We start from the raw sequence: 21,385 nt of genomic DNA, 5'->3' as shown, positions 1-21,385 counted from the left end.
ACATAGCAGGGGGTGTGAGGTGGATCACCTTGTGCTGGTGCTCAGCAAGTCCTCTTCCCTGTAATGTGATTAGGCAGAGTTGGTATGCTGCTAGAATCACTTGTAATTCCCCTCCTCCAGGCTGGAAGGCTTCATGCCTCTTTCATTATTGCTCTCTATTGTTCTGCGGTCTGATCGCTGACGGAAAAGCCAACACAGCGCAGTGAGGAAAGCTGTGTGGAACTGTTGGCAGGTGATGTAGCTGCTGCATGCTTTTTTGGCAGTTGGAAACAGCTGTAAACAGCTATTTCCCACAATACAACAGGGTTCACAGACAGGAAACTGTCAAGAGTACATTCTCAGAGTTTCTTGTGGGAGGGGTTTCACCACAATATCAGCCATAAAGCGCCCCCTGATGGTCTGTTTGTGAAAAGGAATAGAATTCTCATGTAAAAGGGGGTATCAGCTACTGATTGGGATAAAGTTCAATTTTTGGTTGGAGTTTCTCTTTAAGTACTTTTCTCCACACATATATCTTTCTTGCCATTTGAGATCACTTGGTTATTTGCACTGGTGAGCACTGTGGTGGTGAGCAGTGATGAGCACTACCATTACGAGGTGGTCTGCTTGCATTGTGTAATTTAGAGTGCTAGGTAGAGATATATATATATATATATATATATATATATATATATATATATATATATATATATTATATATATATATTAGAGCTGAATGAACAGGTAGGCAGGCATCATAGGGAGGTGGGAATTGAGGTCATAGCACAGCTTGACTTAAAGCGGACATGAACTCAGAACTTTCTCTCTGTTTTAAAAGATACACAACAGCATAATAACCTTTAAAGAAAAATATTTCTTTGTTACAACTGATACAATTCCTAAAATAAATATGCACTGTTTCTACTTCCTGATTCATGGAAGCAGACATATTGTTAACATCCAGTGCTTTCAAAGGAGCTTATCTGCCGTGGCAGTCATGTGACACAGGAAGGAGATCAAATTGCAAGTTGTGATTAGACACAAATGAGGGGGAATTAAACAGGCTAAACTCTCTAAATACATACAGGGTGCCTTTCTCTGTTTTCCTTCTGACCTGGGCAAGAGTTCAGGTCCACTTTAAAGGGATCCAATCAGCTTTCTTTTTCTGCAGTTTGTCCTGGCTTCTAATAGCTGTAGGAGCTGCCGTCCCCCCCCCCCCCCCTTCTCTCTGCCCTTATTTATCCAGGGGAAGGTGTGAATTTAATTAAGTGTGAGTGACTGTCTAAACCTTTTTGAAGTACATTGTCCTTTTGTTTGCCTATTGCTACTGCTAATTACAGCATTTCTGCCAGTTCTTTATGGTCTTAGAAGACAGGCCAGTGGAAATAGGACAATAAAAGCCTGGAACAAACATTTTAAATGTAAAAAGAAGAGGTAGAATAGATTTAATTTTTTTTTTTTTAAGCAAAGAACCACATTGTTAGCATGGATTTTTAATGTGCCACGGATATGCCCTGCGTGCTAAAAATGGCGTTCAGTTCATTTTAAGCTGGCCATACAACTATATGTTGTACTGCGATGGACATTGACTGAGAACCAACATTGCGGTTCAGTATTTCAATTGTGTTGACGATTGCAAACACAAAAATCTACTACAAATTAATTTTGTCTAATTGGGCAAAAAATTGTATAATGCATGGCTAACAGTACACTCCACATAGGAGGATAGAGGCTACCAAAGCAAATAAAGTGATTTAGCCTGGCCTAGGGCTATAAAGGAGTAGAGGGGTAAAGCTGTATTTCTACAGGGGTTGGAATAAGGAACATTTAATTTGTTTTTCTTTTTGTGTTTACCTAAAATTGATGAAATTCCAGAGCAGTGTCGATGTTTGCAACATTCCCATTAATGTCCCATTTGCTTTCAGTTTTTCAGCACGCTGGAGAACAGTCTTGTCAGCCTATTTGTACTCCTGACAACCGCTAAGTAAGCATCCCAGACTCCTCTTTCTGTAGTTACCTCATAGTATTGCAGCGCACACTGATAACAATGTACCTTCTGTGTTGTAGCTTTCCAGATGTTATGATGCCAGCATATTCACGCAACCGATGGTCCTGCATCTTTTTCATTGTCTACTTGTCAATTGAGCTGTATTTCATCATGAATTTGGTGAGCAAAAATCTCATAGTTTCCTTCAAACCCAGTACTTGTTTTGTTTCTGTTACAGCTAAGTAATATTTTTTTTCATTTGTGAGTCCTTTGGTTTTGTGCCCACCTCAGAGTAGGACTATTAAAGGATATGCCAGAGTCCATTGTGTTTCTGCCTGTTCTGATAACAGTGCTGAACATCGTAAAGCCTGTGTGTATCTTTGGCCCACTCCCTCCCAACCCCCTGACTAAACCTATTTTGGGCATCTACCCTCCCTCCTCAGCGACCCACCTATGTTTTCCTCATTTAAATGGTGGAAGTTCTAGTAATGACTTCATGCTGATACCTCTGGGCTTTCTTGTCTATTAGAGGCGGCCCACTATGTCATTGCAGAGGACCTGCCTTCTGCTGTCTTGACTGGAAGGAGGAATGCTGTCTGTGCTACTCACACTCTCCCTTTTCCCCTGACTAAGGGAGATGTGTGGCTGATTATCATAACTTGTATTTGAGAAACTTTCCAGGGCTGTGGAGTCGTACAAAAATCTTCCGACTCCTCAGTTTATGAAACCACGACTCCAACTCCGGGTACCCAAAATAGCCCTGACTCCGACTCCTCGACTCCGACTCCTTAGTCTAATACTTAACAGGACTGTGGATTTTGTACAAAAATCATCCGACTCCGACTCCTCAGTTTGTGAAATCAATGACTCCGACTCCAACTCCGGATGCCCAAAATTGCTCCGACTCCTCGACTCCAACTCCGACTCCACAGCCCTGAAAACTTTCACTGATGAACCTGAAGTCACTTTCTTAGATACAAGTGATGTCATTTTCCTAATTTGCAGACTGCAAGATGGCAGCCTCCACGACACACAGACAATACATTCTAGAGCTTGGGACAACTAGGGTAGATTGCAGTGTGCATTAGTGAAACATTGCTGTTTAGATAGGTAGATCATGACAGAGATGAAATTTAGTGAAGCAAACTGTTTTAACAATTAGTAGTGAAAGAAGCTTTTGTGCAGGTTTGTTTTAAATGTATATCTCGATGAGAACGTGGGTTCACGAAACGCAGTCACCGCAGAAAACTGTATCTCTATTGGCCAGCTGACTTCAAGTCATACGTCATGCTGAGCATTATGGGATAGCATGCCGCTGTAGGCAAATTAATGCCGTTGCAGATTCTATTCCTAGTGACTGTATTTGGTACAAAAACACTATATTCAACAGTTACTGTTTTTAATTCCTAAACCATATTAAGCAGTGTTGTGCTACGTGATGACATTATTTCCTCACAGCATCACGTGGACTTCCTTAGTGTATGTGTGACATCCAGTGTGAGTTTTGGAGAGCCCACAACATATCTGTTCCATGTATGTGAGAAGTTATTGGTAGCAGTTTGCTCACATTTTCATTTTGTCATCCTCAGCTTTTGGCAGTCGTGTTCGATACATTCAATGACATTGAGAAAAAGAAGTTCAAGTCTTTACTTTTGCACAAGCGCACAGCTACTCAGCACAGTTACCAGCTACTGGTGAACCCCCAGGTATAACAAACAGACTTATGAAAGCTGTAGCAGTGCTATGTTATGACCTTTGCCAATGAGAATGTACCGTATTCATTAATCATTACTCTATGAAAACCTGCACATTTAGTTACCCAGCCAATACATTGAGTGGAAAATTGCTGTGTGATTAAATGTGAGGCATAAAAACCATTGTCATATAACCAGATTTCTACACTATGTCATGTCTGTGGCACTAACCGACATCTCCAGATTAACCTAGGGTTAATAATGTATTGGAGTAGCTTGAAAATGCTGTCAAGTTGGCACTTGCTACACACCCAAGGGCAAGCTGTTTGTGGTGTATGTCTGGCCAGACATACATTTATATCTGTCCCCCATTGCGCATGCATAATCGTAAGACCCTGTTTACACTTAATCAGTTGGTATGCTTTAGTGCGCGTTGGTAAGCGTTTTTTTCCATAGCATTGCATTGGGAAGAAGATTTCAGTTAAAACGCGTTAAAGGGAAGATTCAGGGACAATTAAAAAAAAAAAAAAATACAAATCCACTTACCTGGGGCTAACTCCAGCCTGTGGCAGGCAGGAGGTGCCCTCGGCGCCGCTCCGCAGGCTCCCGGTGGCCGACCCGACCTGGCCAGGCCGGCGGCCAGGTCGGGCTTCTTCTGCGCTCCATTATGCATTTCACGCCGGCGCGCTGACGTCATCGGACGTCCTCCGGGCTGTACTGCGCAGGCTGAGTAGTTCTGCCCCCGAGGGCACCTCCTGCCTGCCACGGGCTGGAGGAAGCCCCAGGTAAGTGGATTTGGATTTTTTTTTTTTTTTTTTTTATTGTCCCTGAACCTTCCCTTTAAGTATGAAAGGTACCATAGGAAACCATGGGCTTTACTTTGAAAATCAGTTTTCTTTCAGTTATAACTGAGAGCAACTGATTAAGTGTAAAAGGACCCTAACTGTCCGAAATGGTACCGAAGGATATACTGATACTTTGATCCACATAGCCTGATGATGTGCTGGACTAGATGTGGTGCAATGTCACATAATTCTGCTTCCTCTGTGTATATGTAAGAAATGAACTCTAGATAAATGGTAAAATTGCACAACTGGACTGTGTGCTTGCTGGATAGGTCTCCTAGCTGTTCATGTGCGGTAGCATTATCAAAGGGGAAGCACGGAACAACATGACAGCAGCACAAGCTGTGGGCAGCCTCAATGCACCTATGTAATATTCTCAATACATGACACAACAGTAGTGGATGGGGCTGGCGGCGATCAAAGTGTTGGACTTACTCCAACACTTTGATCTAAAGAGGCTGGCGCTGTGGTGAATTATATCCAGCTATAGCCCACCTACCAGGAGTCATTTTTCCTGTGTAGACTGTGTCTGACATTGGGCCTGTATTGGAAAGTGCTAATGTTGGAAATAGTTCAACACGGGATCGGAAATCAGCACTAGCTGCTCCTTTGCTGCATTTCCAACAGGTTCCTATAATGCCTGGAACACACCATGCAATTTTCCCGTCAGGTTGAATAGATAATTTCTGACAGGTCCTATCTGATTTCCGATTTTTTTTTCTGATCGATTTTTTTTTCCAATCACTATACAAAATTGATCAGAAAGCAGATCGGACCTGTCGAAAATAATCTATTTGACCTATCTATGTGACAGGAAACTGTAGGGTGTGTACCAGGCATTAGGCTTCTTCATAGACCGATAGGTGCAAATAATGAGTTCATGCCTTTAGGTACTTACTAATGTACTTTTTCCTGTATGATAATTATGGAATCAATCTTCATTTGTTATAATACATGCTTTTGTAGGGGCCCCCTGGAATCTCATTCCGTCACTTTGATGGCATGATGAGGTACTATAAGCCCCGAATGTCCACTCGTGATCGATTCCTGTGCTTCAGGGCCTTGAAGAAGAGCAACGCAGACAATCTCCGGTAACCTTATGAGCAGACTGTGGTTTGGCCAGTGAGAAAGTGTTGATATTCAAATTACGTCAACTTTCATTGCTTTGTGATGTCACATATTGCTATCCTGATATATATCCTCAAACCTATAATTGTGTATGTCACAGTTTTGTTTTAGATGTATGTTCTTGGGTTTGTTTCATGCAGCATGTGTTTTGCAGGTTAAAAGACTTCTATCCTTTCTATGATGTGGTAGATTTAAATTGGAAGGTAGGTGCACGTTCTAGTCTTGTATTTTAGTGTAATGTCTTTTAATCATAGATGCTGCGATTAGCGGTTGAAGATTGCCTGCCAAATGCTACTCATTTATGTATCGTATACAGAGTGAGTGACTGTGTGTGACCACATAAGTGTATTCATTTCTACTGAGAACATAACATTTGTGTTTAGAATTAGAAATCCATGCAGAGTTAAAAATCTGAAATAATAGTTTTCAAGTGTAGCCAAACCTAAGGTCGGAGCTTTATGTATGTCACATCAGGCAGCCGCACTAATGGTTACCCAGCTTCTTTTTCCCCACAGTCAATTCCCTTATCAGTTGTGGTGAAAAAAAAAATCTAAAATTCCCATGGTTGGGCTCCTGATCATACGATCATGTTGCCTAGATATTGCCTACCAAGATGTATGCTGTGAGATTTATGACACTGCAGAGAATACCACTCATTCTCTTCCTCTCTGCAGTTCTGCAACTGAAAAATCGAGTTTTAACAAACCTGACGTCTTTTATTCAGGACAGAAGCATGCCTGTGATAAACAAGGTGATACTGTGCAGATAGAAGGCTCAAAATATTCCGAAAAACATTTAGTTGACATTTAAAATGCGGTCTTATATAAAAAATTATAAGGCGAGTTTAGGTTGTAACTAATTTGACAAAAACATCTATGCTAAATTGACAAAAACATAATCTGGTTTTAACTTGCCTTTTACAAGTTAGCTCTATACAAGACATTCCTAGACGTTTCAGTTTTGGACATTAGGTTAAAAGTTGCATTCCATTGTGCTGTTTATAGTTCTTGTAATTGGTAGTGGATTAAATCTAAACCATACTGCTCAGTCCCAGAAAATCAAATATCATTCTGTCAGCTGTACTGCTGAGTTATTTATATAGTCTACCTGATTTACGGTAAATCCATGCTTTAAAAAGCAAATAACAAAAAGTTACATATTTACCTAAATGGAGGAAAGACTAGGATAGTCCAAAAGCTTCCTGATCCATCCACGAGTCCACCGTTGCTGTGCAGGGACCTTCTGAACATATCTAACAAGAACTTGCCAGATGTGTTCTTGTGGCCATGCTTCCTTCTGTGTATGGGCAGAGCCACACTGCATATGTGCTAGTACAGCTGTGCCTGCACAGTGCTACTGCGCAGGTGCGGCCGTGCTCCGTGTACAAGCATAGGCTTACTCACACATGCGGAGTACAGCCATGCTCGTACACGAGGGGAGCTCTGCCACAAACAAGAAGAGGGTCCTGGCCAGCATCATTGGGATCTGGACCAACCAGCATCTTCCCTCCTCTTAATCTGCATACTCACTGCCTGAAGGGTCCTGCGACGTCCCCTTGATGAGTCAGCGACGCCTCTTCCTGTCGGCGGGTGCGCAAGACGTCACGCGGCGCTACACAACAGGAGTGAACGAGACTTCAAACGATCGCGGTACTTTGCGCAGGAGTTGTTGAGGATCTTAGTAATCCGATCCGCCATAACTGTTGTTACTGCGATGCTAAGCGACGTCGTGTGGTAGTGCGTCTGTACCCACATTGCAATATGGCGGAGACGACCGCTCAACGCTCAAAATATCACTGATCAGCAGGAAAATCACGACGTGGGTACTTGGCTTAAGGCAAGTATGTAGTTTTCTTCTTTTTTTTAATCTTACAGGTTTGCTTTAAAGGGTATCTAAACTTATATGTGACGTGGTATAATCATGTGTATGTACAGTGCTAAGCATACATACAGTATATATAGGCTCTGTTCCTTTTTGTAATGATTATCAATTCAGGTATGCAAATGACCGTTTCTGTCTAGTTGGACTATAGCATAACGCTTACTGATAACAAATTACAGGCCTGGCAGAGAACAATTTCTGAGAGCAGGGAATCTATTAAAAAAAAAAAAGTCAATCATTTATAGATTGTGGCTCTGGAATTCTAGAAGACTGTTCCATTCAGCTGAGACAATAAAAACCTTGAACCCTGCTTTTTTAGCTTTTAAACACAAAAAGAAAGGTCCTATTTAGGAGTAGGAAGATGGATACAATTGTTTATCTTCAGTTTAGGTTTGCTTTAGTTTTGCATAAATGTGACCTATAAAGCATTATGTTCCAGGTGTCTACCGCAGGTTGTTGTCCATTGATGTATTAGAATTAGTTTTGTTCTTTGCAGGTACAGCGTATTCGTGAACACTGGTTTGATGACCTTCCTCCTACAGCGCTCATTATATTTAAAGGTGAATAGCTTTGTGAAAGTGTACCTGAGATGGCGTGTGTGGGCCAATTTATACTTGCTTGGAGTCCCTCGCTGTCGTCACGCTCTTTTCCCTCTGTTCTCCTGGTAATAAGGTCAGTTACTGCAAGTCAAGGTCTTCATCGCATGTGTGGCTTGGCCATACTCATGCCTCTGTCGCGCTCCCATGCCCAGGAGGTTTCTGCACCTGCTCAGTACTACAGCACAGGCGCAGAATGCTCCAGGCTGCGGGAGCGCAAAGGGCGGTGCGGCATTTGTATTGGTAACCCTTAACCGTCATGTCTATTTATAACACCTAATTCTCCCCCTAGCTACTAATTTTAAGGTTAGCCTGTCTGTACATAAGAAAGTTGAAGCTTATGGGCAGCATGGTAGCGCAGTGGATGGCACACTCTCCTTGCACCGCTGGGTCCTCTGTTGGAATCCCAGCCAGGGCACTATCTGTATGTTCTCCCCGTGTCTCTGTGGCTTTTCCTCCGGCACTCCGGCTCCCTTCCACATATCAAAAATATACAGATAAGTTAAACGGCTTACCTCCCAAAAATTGGCGACAATGGACATATGAATATGGTAGGAATTAGATTGTGAGCTCCTCTGAGGGACAGTTAGTGACGTGAACATGTAAAGTGCTGCCGAAGTTGTCTACTAAATAACAATTAAAATCCACAATTGTTATAAACCCCCATCTAAAGGAAATCTAGGTACCCATAAAGTAAACCGTAATGAGGTCAGCTGGGGACAGCAACAGATGCCTCCAAGGTGTGTCTAACTTCTTTTAATAATATCCAAACTTAAAATAAGTTGAGCTTTCAAGTATAACCAGTGTTTGTATGACTTTGGCAAGAACCTTAGATTTTCCACTCTTATTATACTTATCTATAGTATAAGGCCCGGTTCACATTGGGGATTTCAGCTAAACGGATCCAGGAAAATTGATCCGGTTTCCGCTGCACCGGATCCATAAGGCTTGGTTCCGATACCGATATGATCACCGGTTGATCAGATCCTTTTTCACTCCATTGCCACAGCAGCCGGGCGGATGAGGGAGGGTTAAAACTTACCCAGGCTTCCGTCTTCTTCACTGCAGTCAGGTGGTAGGGAGGGTTTCTTCCAGGCTTCCGTCTTCTTCCGCCTTGTATTGCGTCCCATATCGTGTCATGTGACCACGCTTCCTCCTACTGGATTTAAGGCGGAAGAAGATAGGAGCCTGGAAGAAACCTGGGTAAGTTTTAACCCTCCCTCACCCACCCGCCCCCTCAGGTACGGCCCGATTCGCGTTTGCACAGACCCCCACCCACTGTGGATTTTGCCCTTAACTTCACTAGTGTGAAGAAACGGTCCGTTCTCTCATTGCCCCCAATGCAGTGCTGCATCTTTCATTTCCTATCCGCTGGGCTCAGCGGTCCGGGAAAAGCAGCAGGTGGAAACTTGCAGTCAGTTCTGTGGATCGTGCAGAACGGATCTGTTCAAACGGACGCCTGTGAACGGTTCCATAGGTTAACAATGGATCCGTTCAAATCCGTTCCCTTTGTACAGTATCCGTTCTGATCTGGGAACAGACCGTTTTTTAACGCAAGTTTAAACTGGGCCTAAGAGACAACCTGAACAATATATACAAGTTATCGTACATCCAGTCTGGTCTTCTACATAGATTGTACAGGCGATTTTTAGGTAAAACTCTGTAGAGTGATGGGGGGAGGGGGACATCAAATTATATATGTCATTACACAATGTCATGTGATGTCACAGAAGTACAGTTAGTGTCTTGTTTTGTTTCTCATACAGGTATTAATGTGTTGGCAAATTCAAGAGCATTCCAGTATGCTGTATGTGAGTATACATTTGCTTTTGTACCATATATTTTTATGTTTTTGCATAATGACTGGCTATGGGTTTGATGCAGGAAACCACATTAATATTGGCATGCACAGACATCGCACAACAATATTACTCCCACTAACACCCAAATTGTGTACCGCAAATTATGCCATTAGCATGATATGTGATAGACGGTGCTGTTAGTAAGGGTAATATTGTCGTTCGATGTCTGTGCACATTTCCTGCATCAGGCCCTATATGGGTTATTTAGTATGGCTATCAATGTACTACTATGACAAGTAGTGCTGAGTGAATTCTTATGCATTTATTTTGCTGGCAGTATTCTCAGTTTAGTGCATAATTGGATTTATGATCTGCTGGGGAATAGGAGGGAGGCTAAAGCCTCGTACACTAGCTACACAGAACTTGGCAGCGGGGCCGGTCAGGGCCATCTTGGCAGAGAATCTAGTACTATATTTGCGGGTGTCTCTGCAACATGTTAATCAATAAGAATCATGACTGATAGAAGCTCGATTGACAGCCATAGCAGAACGATTATCAGCTAATCTGATCAAGAACAAATGATGCAATATAGTGCAATGTTCATTCTCTCAATTCTCCCAGTTGAATTTTCAGTTAGAATAGATTATTTGTATAACAAAACACAGTTAGCCTGCTCATGGCTTACCTTAAAGCTTCAGTTCAGGCATGTAGGTGATGGCTCTCAGTTGCTGAGCTTGTTTATATCTGTGTTGAAGCTCATTGGTAAGCCTTGTTCACTTCCTGCACTGCTGATTACCTGTGGTGTTGGCTGCAACCTTTTCATTAAGACTCAGGACCTGATCACTTTGGCACATTCAGTGATGTGTATTAGTGTGCAATACTCAGGGACATCTGACAGCGCATAGACAGATCAGGACTCAATCCCTCTGGTGGCAGTGCCAGGCCGAAACTGTACAGATGCATTGCTAGGGACACGTTCTGTTGCTGGGCTTGGGGGAGGAGGTCCAATGAAATGGTGCACAAGGAACATCACGGAGTTGGGAGAACAGTGTCCTCAGCCAGTGCTTGGCTGAGTTGATGCATCAGGTAGATTGCTCGTACCCACGCTAGATTCTCAGCAGAGGTGTTCGTTATTGGCTGCCTCTGGCCTGTGTACATGGCTTAAAGGGAATCCGAGCCGAAGCTCGGGTTCAAAATCAGATAATTAAGGGCTCGTTCACATCTAGCCAACGCAGATAGCTGTGCGATCGGAACGCAGCGCATCCGATCGCACGCCATCTGCACTGCTGATTCCATCCATTGACAGTGATGGGATCAGCTCTGCGGTGTGGGCAAAATGCAGGCAGCAGTACGCAAGCGCTTCCCAGCGCATCGTACTGCTGCGCAGCGCAGTAGATATGAACGGAAGGGCAGTCTATGCCCTTCTGCCGTTCCTGCGTTTCAGCACAACATACGCGCTTCCATATCTGCATGGAAGCGTGTATGATGTGAACGAGGCTTAAGTATTAACCCACGCTAATCGAGTGAGGAATCTGGCCACCTATCGGCGGGCCAGATGAACAGCACGGATGCAGCCCATGGCCCATAGTTTGCCTGGTGCTGGGTTATACTGCATGAGCTGAGAGATGGAGGAGCCAGAGAGGTAGGAGGGGTGCCATAGTCACTCAAGGCTTTGGTGGACTCCTGTCCTGTAATAAGAGTCTGTCTATCTGGTGAGTTCGGTCTGTTTATATGTTGGTGACGGACTGATGGTGACTAATGCTGGAATACACCAGATTTAGTCTCCAATAGATTTTCCGATCGTTTTTCTGATTGATTTCCATTCACTTCTATGAGAAAATTGATCAGAAAAACGATTAACATCATATCGAACTTGTCGGAAATTATCTGTTGAGCCATCTATTTGCCGAATATAGATTCCCAGCATAAGGGCTGCATGCAGCGTAGTTGAGATTGTCATCTGTTTATCCAAATAGTGGAAGCGCTGTTGGTGTATATTGAACTTGTATGAAAGTGAACTAGTGGACTGTTAAAAATGTAGAACATTACCATGCAGTGGATTAAGTTGTTTTTACACCTCTGTACAGGCCAGCCCAGCAATGTTGCCCAAGGGGATGGTGTCCTGATCTCCGACGGGCAACATCAGTGAAAGGTGTGTACGCATCTTAAAGAGAAACCGTAACCAAGAATTGAACTTCATCCCAATGAGTAGCTGATACCCCCTTTTACATGAGAAATCTATTCCTTTTCTCAGATGGATCATCAGGGGGCTCTGTATGGCTGATTCTGTGGTGAAACCCCTCCCACAAATGATGTCAGTGCCTCACAGCACTGAGTTACTGATATCACCTGTGAGAGCTTTGTTGCATTGTAGGAAATAACAGCGGTTTACAACTGCTAAAAAAGCAAGCAGCATTTCCTTGCCAGCAGTAAAAATGTCACCATGTGATAAATGTCATAATGTAAATTAGGGGGGGGGAATATTTTACAATGAGCAAACACTGACTAAATCATTTATACATTATTATTGTAAAAATTGAGCTCTTTTTTATTACATTATTTTCACTGGAGTTCCTCTTTAAGATGCCTGTCATGCATTATCACATTATCACTCTCTGTTTATCTTCTCTCTTCAGATGTTGTAGTTGCCATAAATGGAGTGTGGATTTTAATTGAAACTTTCATGGTAAAAGGTAGGTTTAAAATATTCTTCAGGTACCTGTCTTCACAGAATAAAAATTCTTTTAATTTTGTTGCGCTATTTGGATGGATCATATATGTAGCATATGACTTGTGCCTTTTTTATACTTTTTTCTATTTTTAGGTGGTAGCTTATTTCCTGAAGGCGTTCCATGGAGCTATATTGTTTTCCTTACAAGTAAGCCATTATTTTTTCATTCTAGCCCCTGGATCAGTGATAACAGATACCGGTACTCACAAACTTGAAAATACACCCAAGTCCTCTTCCCTTATTAAAACGAAATGGCGCTATTGCTGAGAAAAAAACAAGTCCTTTTGTTAAAGAAAACCTGAACTGAAAATTAAAAGTCTAAATAAGCATACACAAGTCATACTTACCTCCTGTGTAATCTACTCCTCAATCTCTTTTTCCTCTCCTGCATCCTGTTTGTCCACTGTGATCAATGGATTTCTCCGTCCTCCATTTGGAAAATGGCCGTTACCCCATAACAGTTTCCTGGTCAGCACACAGTTAAACTGTAACATGACCCAGTTGAGCCATAGGGAAACATGGACACATCAGTTCTCCTCTCAGCTGTAACTGACAGCAACTGATATATAACCGACAGCAACTGATATATTTCAGTTCTGACAAAACGTTGTCAGAACTGGAAGGGATCACTGTCAGCAGAAAATGGTGAGTTTCTGAGAGGAACTGATGGCAAGGTAACTATGTAATGTTCATTTGAAGTTACCTCATGTGTTTATTTTAAATAATTTTACTCAGTACAGGTTCTCTTTAAGCTCTGTACATTGCAGAGATTAATGGCGAACTGCATCTCCGCTACATGTAAAGCATAGTTGTTCCACCGAGTTCCTATAAGGACTGTGATAAGGACATGCCTAAGTTTGCTACCAGTAAGTAGCCTACTTATTGGTTTCAAATGAATAACAACAAGCCTCTGTTCAGCTATGATGAAGGGTTTCTAGGCAGCCTGTACTCCTCAAAGAAATAACAGATTCCAGGACGGATAGGCAACTGAAATGGAAATTTACTTAGAGTACAGAAAGTCTTGTGCAGTCTGCAGTCTCTAGAAACTATGGTCATATTATCTAAGTCAACTGTCTCTAGAAGCTACTGTATAGTCATATTGTCAGTCTGCTGTCTCTATAAACTATGGTCATATTACCTGAGTCTGCTGTCTCTAGAAGTTATGATCATATTACCAGAGTCTGCTGTCTCTAGAAGCTATGGTCATATTATCCGAGCCTGCTGTCTCTAGAAGCTATGATTATATTATTAGAGTCTGCTGTCTCTAGAAACTATGGTCATATTATCAGTCTGCTGTCTCTGGAAGCTATGATCATATTATCAGTCTGCTGTCTCTAGAAGCTAAAATCCTATTACCAGAGTCTGCTGACTCTAGAAGCTATGGTCAAATTACCAGAGTGTGCTGTCTCTAGAAGCTATGATCATATTACCAGAGCCTACTGTCTCTAGAAGCTATGATCCTGTTATCAGACTGCTGTCTCTAGAAGCTATGGTCATATTATCAGAGTATGTCATCACTAGGATATGGTTAAATTGCTGAGTCTGCGGTCTCTACAAACGATGGCCCTATTACCAGAATTTGTTGTCAATAGAGTTTACAGGGAATACTATAGCCCATGTTCCTATGCTTAATCCCTGCCTGGTTTGCCACTGCATGGTGAGCGAGCAGGTTTTGCAAATGTTAATGTTTGTGTATTATACAACTGAATAAAAGCTACAGTTTGACAGAAGTCTGATGCATTTTGTGCGTAGGAGCCTATTCCTATGTCATAGGTAGTGAAGAATTCCTGTTCTATAAAGACGAATTGTAGCTCATATTCTTCATACTCTGTCCACTGTGACTAAGTCCACACACTAAATCCATTAGCACTTTTTCAGCTTATACCCGGTACAATCATACACAGGTATAAAGTTATTATTATTTGTGTAATTCAACATTTTAAATATCTCCCTTTTCATTTCAATGTCACTTTCAAACATTACCGTTCCTTTAAAGCATTGAATCAAGCAATGAGAGCAATCACGAGTGGCGCTCATGCAGGCACAGAAGATGCCGACCTGTCGAAGTCGGCATCTGCAACAGAGGGGTCACCGGAGCTGCGGTGAGGGACATATCGGCTGCCAGGGGCTGGAGGAAGCCCCGGGTAAGTAGAACTTATTTTTTTCTCGGATCTTCCCTTTAAGGTGGTCATTAACGATACAATTCTTCGGACGATAATTTCTCAGATTCAATCGTAATATCAATTGTTGGGGCCCGCGAACAGAGGCAATGCTGCTATCCAATTCGATCAGTTTAAATGGAATTGCGATCGAATCAGAGAATCGATCGCCAATACAATTGTATAGTTAATGGCCACCTTTCATGGAAGTTTGGCATGGCTCAGGAACTTCTAAAGACAAGTTCTAAGGAACTTCTAACTTCTGCTCCGCCACCATTGATTCTGTCTGTTCAACCATCCTGGTCTGGTACACCAGCTCCACTGCAGGCGACAGACTTCCAGACTGCGCTCCAGAGCAATAAGATTGCCTATGACCCCTCACACCCAGGCTACCATTTCTTCAGTCACTTCCCATCAGCCTGGAGGTTTTGAACGATCTCCACCAAAGCATAGGAACACTTTTCCCCCCTACGCTGTCAATTTCTTGACCTCTCTACACGCCCCATACACACGCTCAACAAAAGTCTTTTAAATTAATTTCAATTATCAAACAACTTTTGTTGTTGAAACAACCAAAAAAAAAGTTGTTTGCTATTGTTCAAACAACTGATAAGACTCAGCTCAAATCAATCCAAAGTTCACTCAGGTTCACTCTGCCTTTGCAATGCTGTAGGGGGCTGTGTGAACTTTTGACCTTTATAAAAATGTGCATATCTCAAAAACTATAAAAGATAGAAAGATGATTTTGCTGCACAAATGAGCACTTGCACAGCACTACCCACCCATACCAGTTTCATGACTGTAGTTGTTGGATAGGGGCTGGGTGATGGTATTGTTTTGGAAATAATAAGTGCTATTATCTTCAAAATGGAAGCAGCACACATCTTAATTTTTGCAGCACAAATGGGCACACATGCACTAAACAAGCATGATGGAATTTTTATTTGTGCTGATTGTAGGGGGGGGGGGGGGGGGGCAGCTTCACGGAGCTGATAATTGTGCATTTAAAAGACTTTTGTTGAGCATGTGTATGGGGCTTTAGGCTGTGGCCGCAGTTGCTGCATCCTGGTTGTTATTGCTACTGATGAACTGTTTATACAAACTTTGTCTCTTTAATTGCCTGCTTATGTGGCCACTTTGCTGCTCATTGTGTTACTGTAATGCCAAAGCTTGCTGTGATATGCTGAGTATGTTGGGGGTGTTTCAAGAAATAACTGGAAAAAGTCAAAGAAACTGGATAAAGTCATTGAGGGATATAGTGTGATTTATCTATGAAAAAGAGTTTGAAAAACAGTCAGATATGAAGCATGCATTGACATTGTGTGAAACCTATCATCACCGTTCTCTTTACTTATTATAGTGTATTTTTGCCCTCTGTTTTAGTTTATGGGACGGAAGTGCTCCTGAAGGCTACTGGATTGGGCCCATTGGAATACTTTACATCTGGGTGGAACCTGTAAGTAGGATTGATGTTCTAGTTTGTAGAAAAGAACAGGAGGTGCTTAGTTGTGATATGTTCAGGTCACATAGCCATATATTTTGCTGCCATTACTATTTATATATTTATAGTCAACCTGTCAGGTTTTGCAGTTACAAACCGACACCGTTGTCCTCAAAACATAACTTCAGGAATGTATTGTATTTTTGGTTTTAAATAACAAGGAAAGAGTGTAATAGGCTCGGTTCACATTTACCTGAAAATTGGATGTTGAAGGATCCCATGTAACTATAGGATCCATTAAGACAAAAAAGAAGGAATAAAGTCCCACACACTTTGGCCTCAATTCACTAAGCTTTATCAAACACTTTATCAAACATTTGATAATTTACCTCATGGGTAAAATCTAATTTTGAATTCACAAAGGTGTATTAGATTTATTGAACGTTTTATCAATAAAGCATTCGATAAATATATAACACCTTATTGAATTCAAAATTAGATTTTACCCATGAGGTAAATTATCAAACGTTTGATAAAGTGTTTGATAAAGCTTAGTGAATTGAGGCAATGTCTAAAGCAACAGTGAATTACAGCCAGGTAGCTGACATTTTTCAGACACTAAGGTCCTTAATCATAACACGAGACTACACTTTCCGTGTAGCATGTAGAAGTGTGTTGTCAGAATATACTGCTGCGCAGCGCATTAATGTGCCCATCAGACTGTGCTGTTTATGTACTGTCTGATGTCCTTGCGTATCTCACACTGATATGTGTTGCTGAAATCAGATCAGCAGTGCAGCAGTGTGCCCAGACCTTAGACTGCACACCATACAAACTTCTCACCCTCTCAGCAATTCCCAGTTTACAGAAAAAAAAGTTGAAGATAGCACTGACACATCCTGCTGCATCCTAACTACCTGGTACTGAAGTACGACCGCCATGACCATTGCCATACTCCTGTCCACTTATCTAATTATACTCCAGCCTGTAAACTGGCTGACACGGCACAGGATGGTAGATAGGACTGTATTAAGGATTGCAAACTCTATTTTTATTTTGTTTGTGTTGTAATAGTTTTCTGGTACTTGACAAACCATATCATTTTGTATTTTGCTCTGTAGATTTGATTTCTCTGTGACTTTGTTGGCATTGCTGGGACTTCTGGCCCTGGCCTTCGACATGAAGCCCTTCTACTTCATTGTGGTGCTGAGACCTCTGCAGCTGCTCAGGCAAGTTTCCCAGCTGAATCCAATATATTCACCCAGTACAGTGATTTTCAATGAGAGCTTTATGAACATGCCTGTCTCTCTTTACTGGTAAAGAGGGCCCCCCTGCCATGTGAGGAGCCAGCTGCTTCAGGACACCAAGCATCTGCAGAAACAGGGTGGCAGTAGTGTAAGGCCGGGTACACCTGGGTGGGCAGATCATTATGTTTAACCTCCTGATCAGAAATCAAATGGGCATAAGTGCCAAAACACCATACAGAAGTACTGGGACAACAATCACTACAAGGTGAAGAGCAGAGGGAGAGCTGATTACATGGGAGATGGGGAGCCCTAATTCTAAGAATTAATGTCAAAGCATCAATTACAGGGGAAAGAATAAATAAGCACCACCTGGGGCAAAGGGAGATAGAGAAGCAGTAATTAACGGAGGACGGCAAACTATGGATTGAGAGGAAACAGAAGCGCTAACTACAGAAAAAGGTGGAACAGAGGAGTTCTAGCTTCTGGGGGTGGGAAACAGAAGCATTCATTATGGGGGGGGGGGGGGGGGGGGGGGAGTGGTGTCAATAGAGAACTAATTACAGTACTCACTATGGGAAGCTCTAGTTACAGTGGGTGGGGCTCAGAGAACCACAGTGTACAGGGAAGAGGTGGAGGAGTGCTAGTTACTGTTTGGATAGATAGAGAGGGGTGGAAGGCACTGAATATTTACTGAATTTGTGGGGTAGAATAAAACTCCACAAGGTAGCAGTGTTGTTGCTATTTTAAAAAGAAGTCCCAATGTCAGGAACATTATGCACCGGGGGGGGGGGGGGGAGGTAAAGGAACAATTTGTACAGGGGCGCTGGGTACACTTGAGGACCGCGGGCTTTACCCCCCTTAAGGACCAGACCCTTTTTTTCCATTCAGACCACTGCAGCTTTCACGGTTTATTGCTCGCTCATACAACCTACCACCTAAATGAATTTTGGCTCCTTTTCTTGTCACTAATAAAGCTTTCTTTTGGTGCTATTTGATTGCTGCTGCGATTTTTACTTTTTATTATATTCATCAAAAAAGACATGAATTTTGGCAAAAAAATGATTTTTTTTAACTTTCTGTGCTGACATTTTTCAAATAAAGTAAAATTTCAGTATACATGCAGCATGAAAAATGTGGACAAACATGTTTTTGATAAAAAAAAAACCCATTCAGCCTATATTTATTGGTTTGGGTAAAAGTTATAGCGTTTACAAACTATGGTGCAAAAAGTGAATTTTCCCATTTTCAAGCATCTCTGACTTTTCTGACCCCTTGTCATGTTTCATGAGGGGCTAGAATTCCAGGATAGTATAAATACCCCCCCAAATGACCCCATTTTGGAAAGAAGACATCCCAAATTATTCACTGAAGTATGGTGAGTTCATAGAAGATTTTATTTTTTGTCACAAGTTAGCGGAAATTGATTTTAAATGTTTTTTTTCACAAAGTGTCATTTTCCGCTAACTTGTGACAAAAAATAAAATCTTCTATGAACTCACCATACTCCTAACGGAATACCTTGGGGTTTCTTCTTTCTAAAATGGGGTCATTAGTGGGGTTCCTATACTGCCCTGGCATTTTAGGGGCCCTAAACCGTGAGGAGTAGTCTTGAAACAAAAATGACCTGTGAAATCCTAAAGGAACTCATTGGACTTTGGGCCCCTTAGCGCAGTTAGGGTGCAAAAAAGTGCCACTCATGTGGTATCGCCGTACTCAGGAGAAGTAGTATAATGTGTTTTGGGGTGTATTTTCACACATACCCATGCTGAGTGGGAGAAATATCTCTGTAAATGGACAATTGTGTGTAAAAAAAAAAATCAAACAATTGTCATTTACAGAGATATTTCTCCCACCCAGCATGGGTATGTGTAAAAATACACCCCAAAACACAGTATACTACTTCTCCTGAGTACGGCGATACCACATGTGACACTTTTTTGCAGCCTAGGTGCGCTAAGGGGCCCAACGTCCAATTCACAGGTCATTTTGAGGCATTTGTTTTCTAGACTACTCCTCACGGTTTAGGGCCCCTAAAATGCCAGGGCAGTATAGGAACCCCACAAGTGACCCCATTTTAGAAAGAAGACACCCCAAGGTATTCCGTTAGGTGTATGGCGAGTTCATAGAAGATTTTATTTTTTGTCACAAGTTAGTGAAAAATGACACTTTGTGAAAAAAAACAATAAAAATCAATTTCCACTAACTTTTGACAAAAAATAAAATCTATGAACTCGTCATACACCTAACAGAATACATTGGGGTGTCTTTTTTCTAAAATGGGGTCACTTGTGAGGTTCCTATACCGCCTCGGCATTTTACGGGCCCAAAACCGTGAGTAGTCTGGAAACCAAATGTCTCAAAATGTCTGTTCAGGGGTATAAGCATCTGCAAATTTTGATGACAGGTGGTCTATGAGGGGGCGAATTTTGTGGAACCGGTCATAAGCAGGGTGGCCTTTTAGATGACAGGTTGTATTGGGCCTGATCTGATGGATAGGAGTGCTAGGGGGGTGACAGGAGGTGATTGATGGGTGTCTCAGGGTGGTTAGAGGGGAAAATAGATGCAATTAATGCACTGGGGAGGTGATCGGGAGGGGGTCTGAGGGGATCTGAGGGTTTGGCCGAGTGATCAGGAGCCCACACGGGGCAAATTAGGGCCTGATCTGATGGGTAGGTGTGCTAGGGGGTGACAGGAGGTGTTTGATGGGTGTCTCAAGGTGTGATTAGAGGGGGGAATAGATGAAAGCTATGCACTGGTGAGGTGATCAGAGCTAGGGTCTGAGGGTGTTCTGAGGGTGTGGACGGGTGATTGAGTGCCCTAGGGGCAGATAGGGGTCGAATCTGATGGGTAGCAGTGACAGGGGGTGATGGGTAATTAGTGGGTGTTTAGGGTAGAGAACAGATGTAAACACTGCACTTGGGAGGTGATCTGACGTCGGATCTGCGGGCGATCTATTGGTGTGGGTGGGTGATCAGATTACCCGCAAGAGGCAGGTTAGGGGCTGATTGATGGGTGGCAGTGACAGGGGTGATTGACAGGTGACCAGTGGGTTATTACAGGGAAGAACAGATGTAAATAATGCAGTGGCGAATTGATAAGGGGGGGTCTGAGGGCAATCTGAGCGTGTAGGCGGGTGATTGGGTGCCCGCAAGGGGCAGATTAGGGTCTGATCTGATGGGTAACAGTGACAGGTGGGGATAGGGGGTGATTTGATGGGTAATTAGTGGGTGTTTAGGGTAGAGAACAGATGTAAACACTGCACTTGGGAGGTGATCTGACGTCGGATCTGCGGGCGATCTATTGGTGTGGGTGGGTGATCAGATTGCTCGCAAGGGGCAGGTTAGGGGCTGATTGATGGGTGGCAGTGACAGGGGGTGATTGATGGGTGATTGACAGGTGATTGGCAGGTGATCAGGGGGATAGATGCATACAGTACACAGGGGGGGGGAGGGGGTTGGGGAGAATCTGAGGGGTGGGGGGGTGATCAGGAGGGAGCAGTGGGCAGGTTAGGGAATAAAAAAAAATAGCGTTTACAGACAGTGACAGGGAGTGATTGATGGGTGATTAGGTGGGTGATTGAGTGCAAACAGTGGTCTGGGGGGTGGGCAGGGGGTTGGGGTCTGAGGGGTGCTGTGGGCGATCAGGGGGCAGGGGGGGAAATCAGTGTGCTTGGGTGCAGACTAGGGTGGCTGCAGCCTGCCCTGGTGGTCCCTCGGACACTGGGACCACCAGGGCAGGAGGCAGCCTGTATAATACACTTTGTATACATTACAAAGTGTATTATACACTTTGTATGCGGCGATCCGGGTGCTAGTAACCCGCCGGCGCTTCCGAACGGCTGGCGGGTTACAGCGCGAGGGGGGCAGAGCCAGTCCCCGGCGGAGGATCGCGTCACG

The 21,385-nt window shown here is 43.0% G+C and overlaps 1 protein-coding gene across 1 annotated transcript in view; it reads left to right on the top strand.

The window, feature by feature from the left end:
* The window catches only part of TPCN1 (two pore segment channel 1), a 79,880-nt gene that overhangs the window by 42,560 nt on the left and 15,935 nt on the right, over positions 1-21,385 (top strand). Inside the window, exons 9-19 of the mRNA XM_068239879.1 lie at positions 1,904-1,962; positions 2,046-2,145; positions 3,555-3,671; positions 5,471-5,595; positions 5,787-5,835; positions 8,010-8,073; positions 9,876-9,920; positions 12,548-12,604; positions 12,736-12,789; positions 16,185-16,257; positions 17,364-17,471. Coding sequence (XP_068095980.1) covers positions 1,904-1,962; positions 2,046-2,145; positions 3,555-3,671; positions 5,471-5,595; positions 5,787-5,835; positions 8,010-8,073; positions 9,876-9,920; positions 12,548-12,604; positions 12,736-12,789; positions 16,185-16,257; positions 17,364-17,471 — 851 coding nt within the window. The remainder of the gene's footprint in view (positions 1-1,903; positions 1,963-2,045; positions 2,146-3,554; positions 3,672-5,470; positions 5,596-5,786; positions 5,836-8,009; positions 8,074-9,875; positions 9,921-12,547; positions 12,605-12,735; positions 12,790-16,184; positions 16,258-17,363; positions 17,472-21,385) is intronic.

This window comes from Hyperolius riggenbachi, chromosome 1, assembly GCF_040937935.1.
Source record: "Hyperolius riggenbachi isolate aHypRig1 chromosome 1, aHypRig1.pri, whole genome shotgun sequence".
Taxonomy (NCBI): Eukaryota; Metazoa; Chordata; class Amphibia; order Anura; family Hyperoliidae; genus Hyperolius; species Hyperolius riggenbachi.
This window is presented reverse-complemented; position numbering and strand designations above follow the sequence as displayed.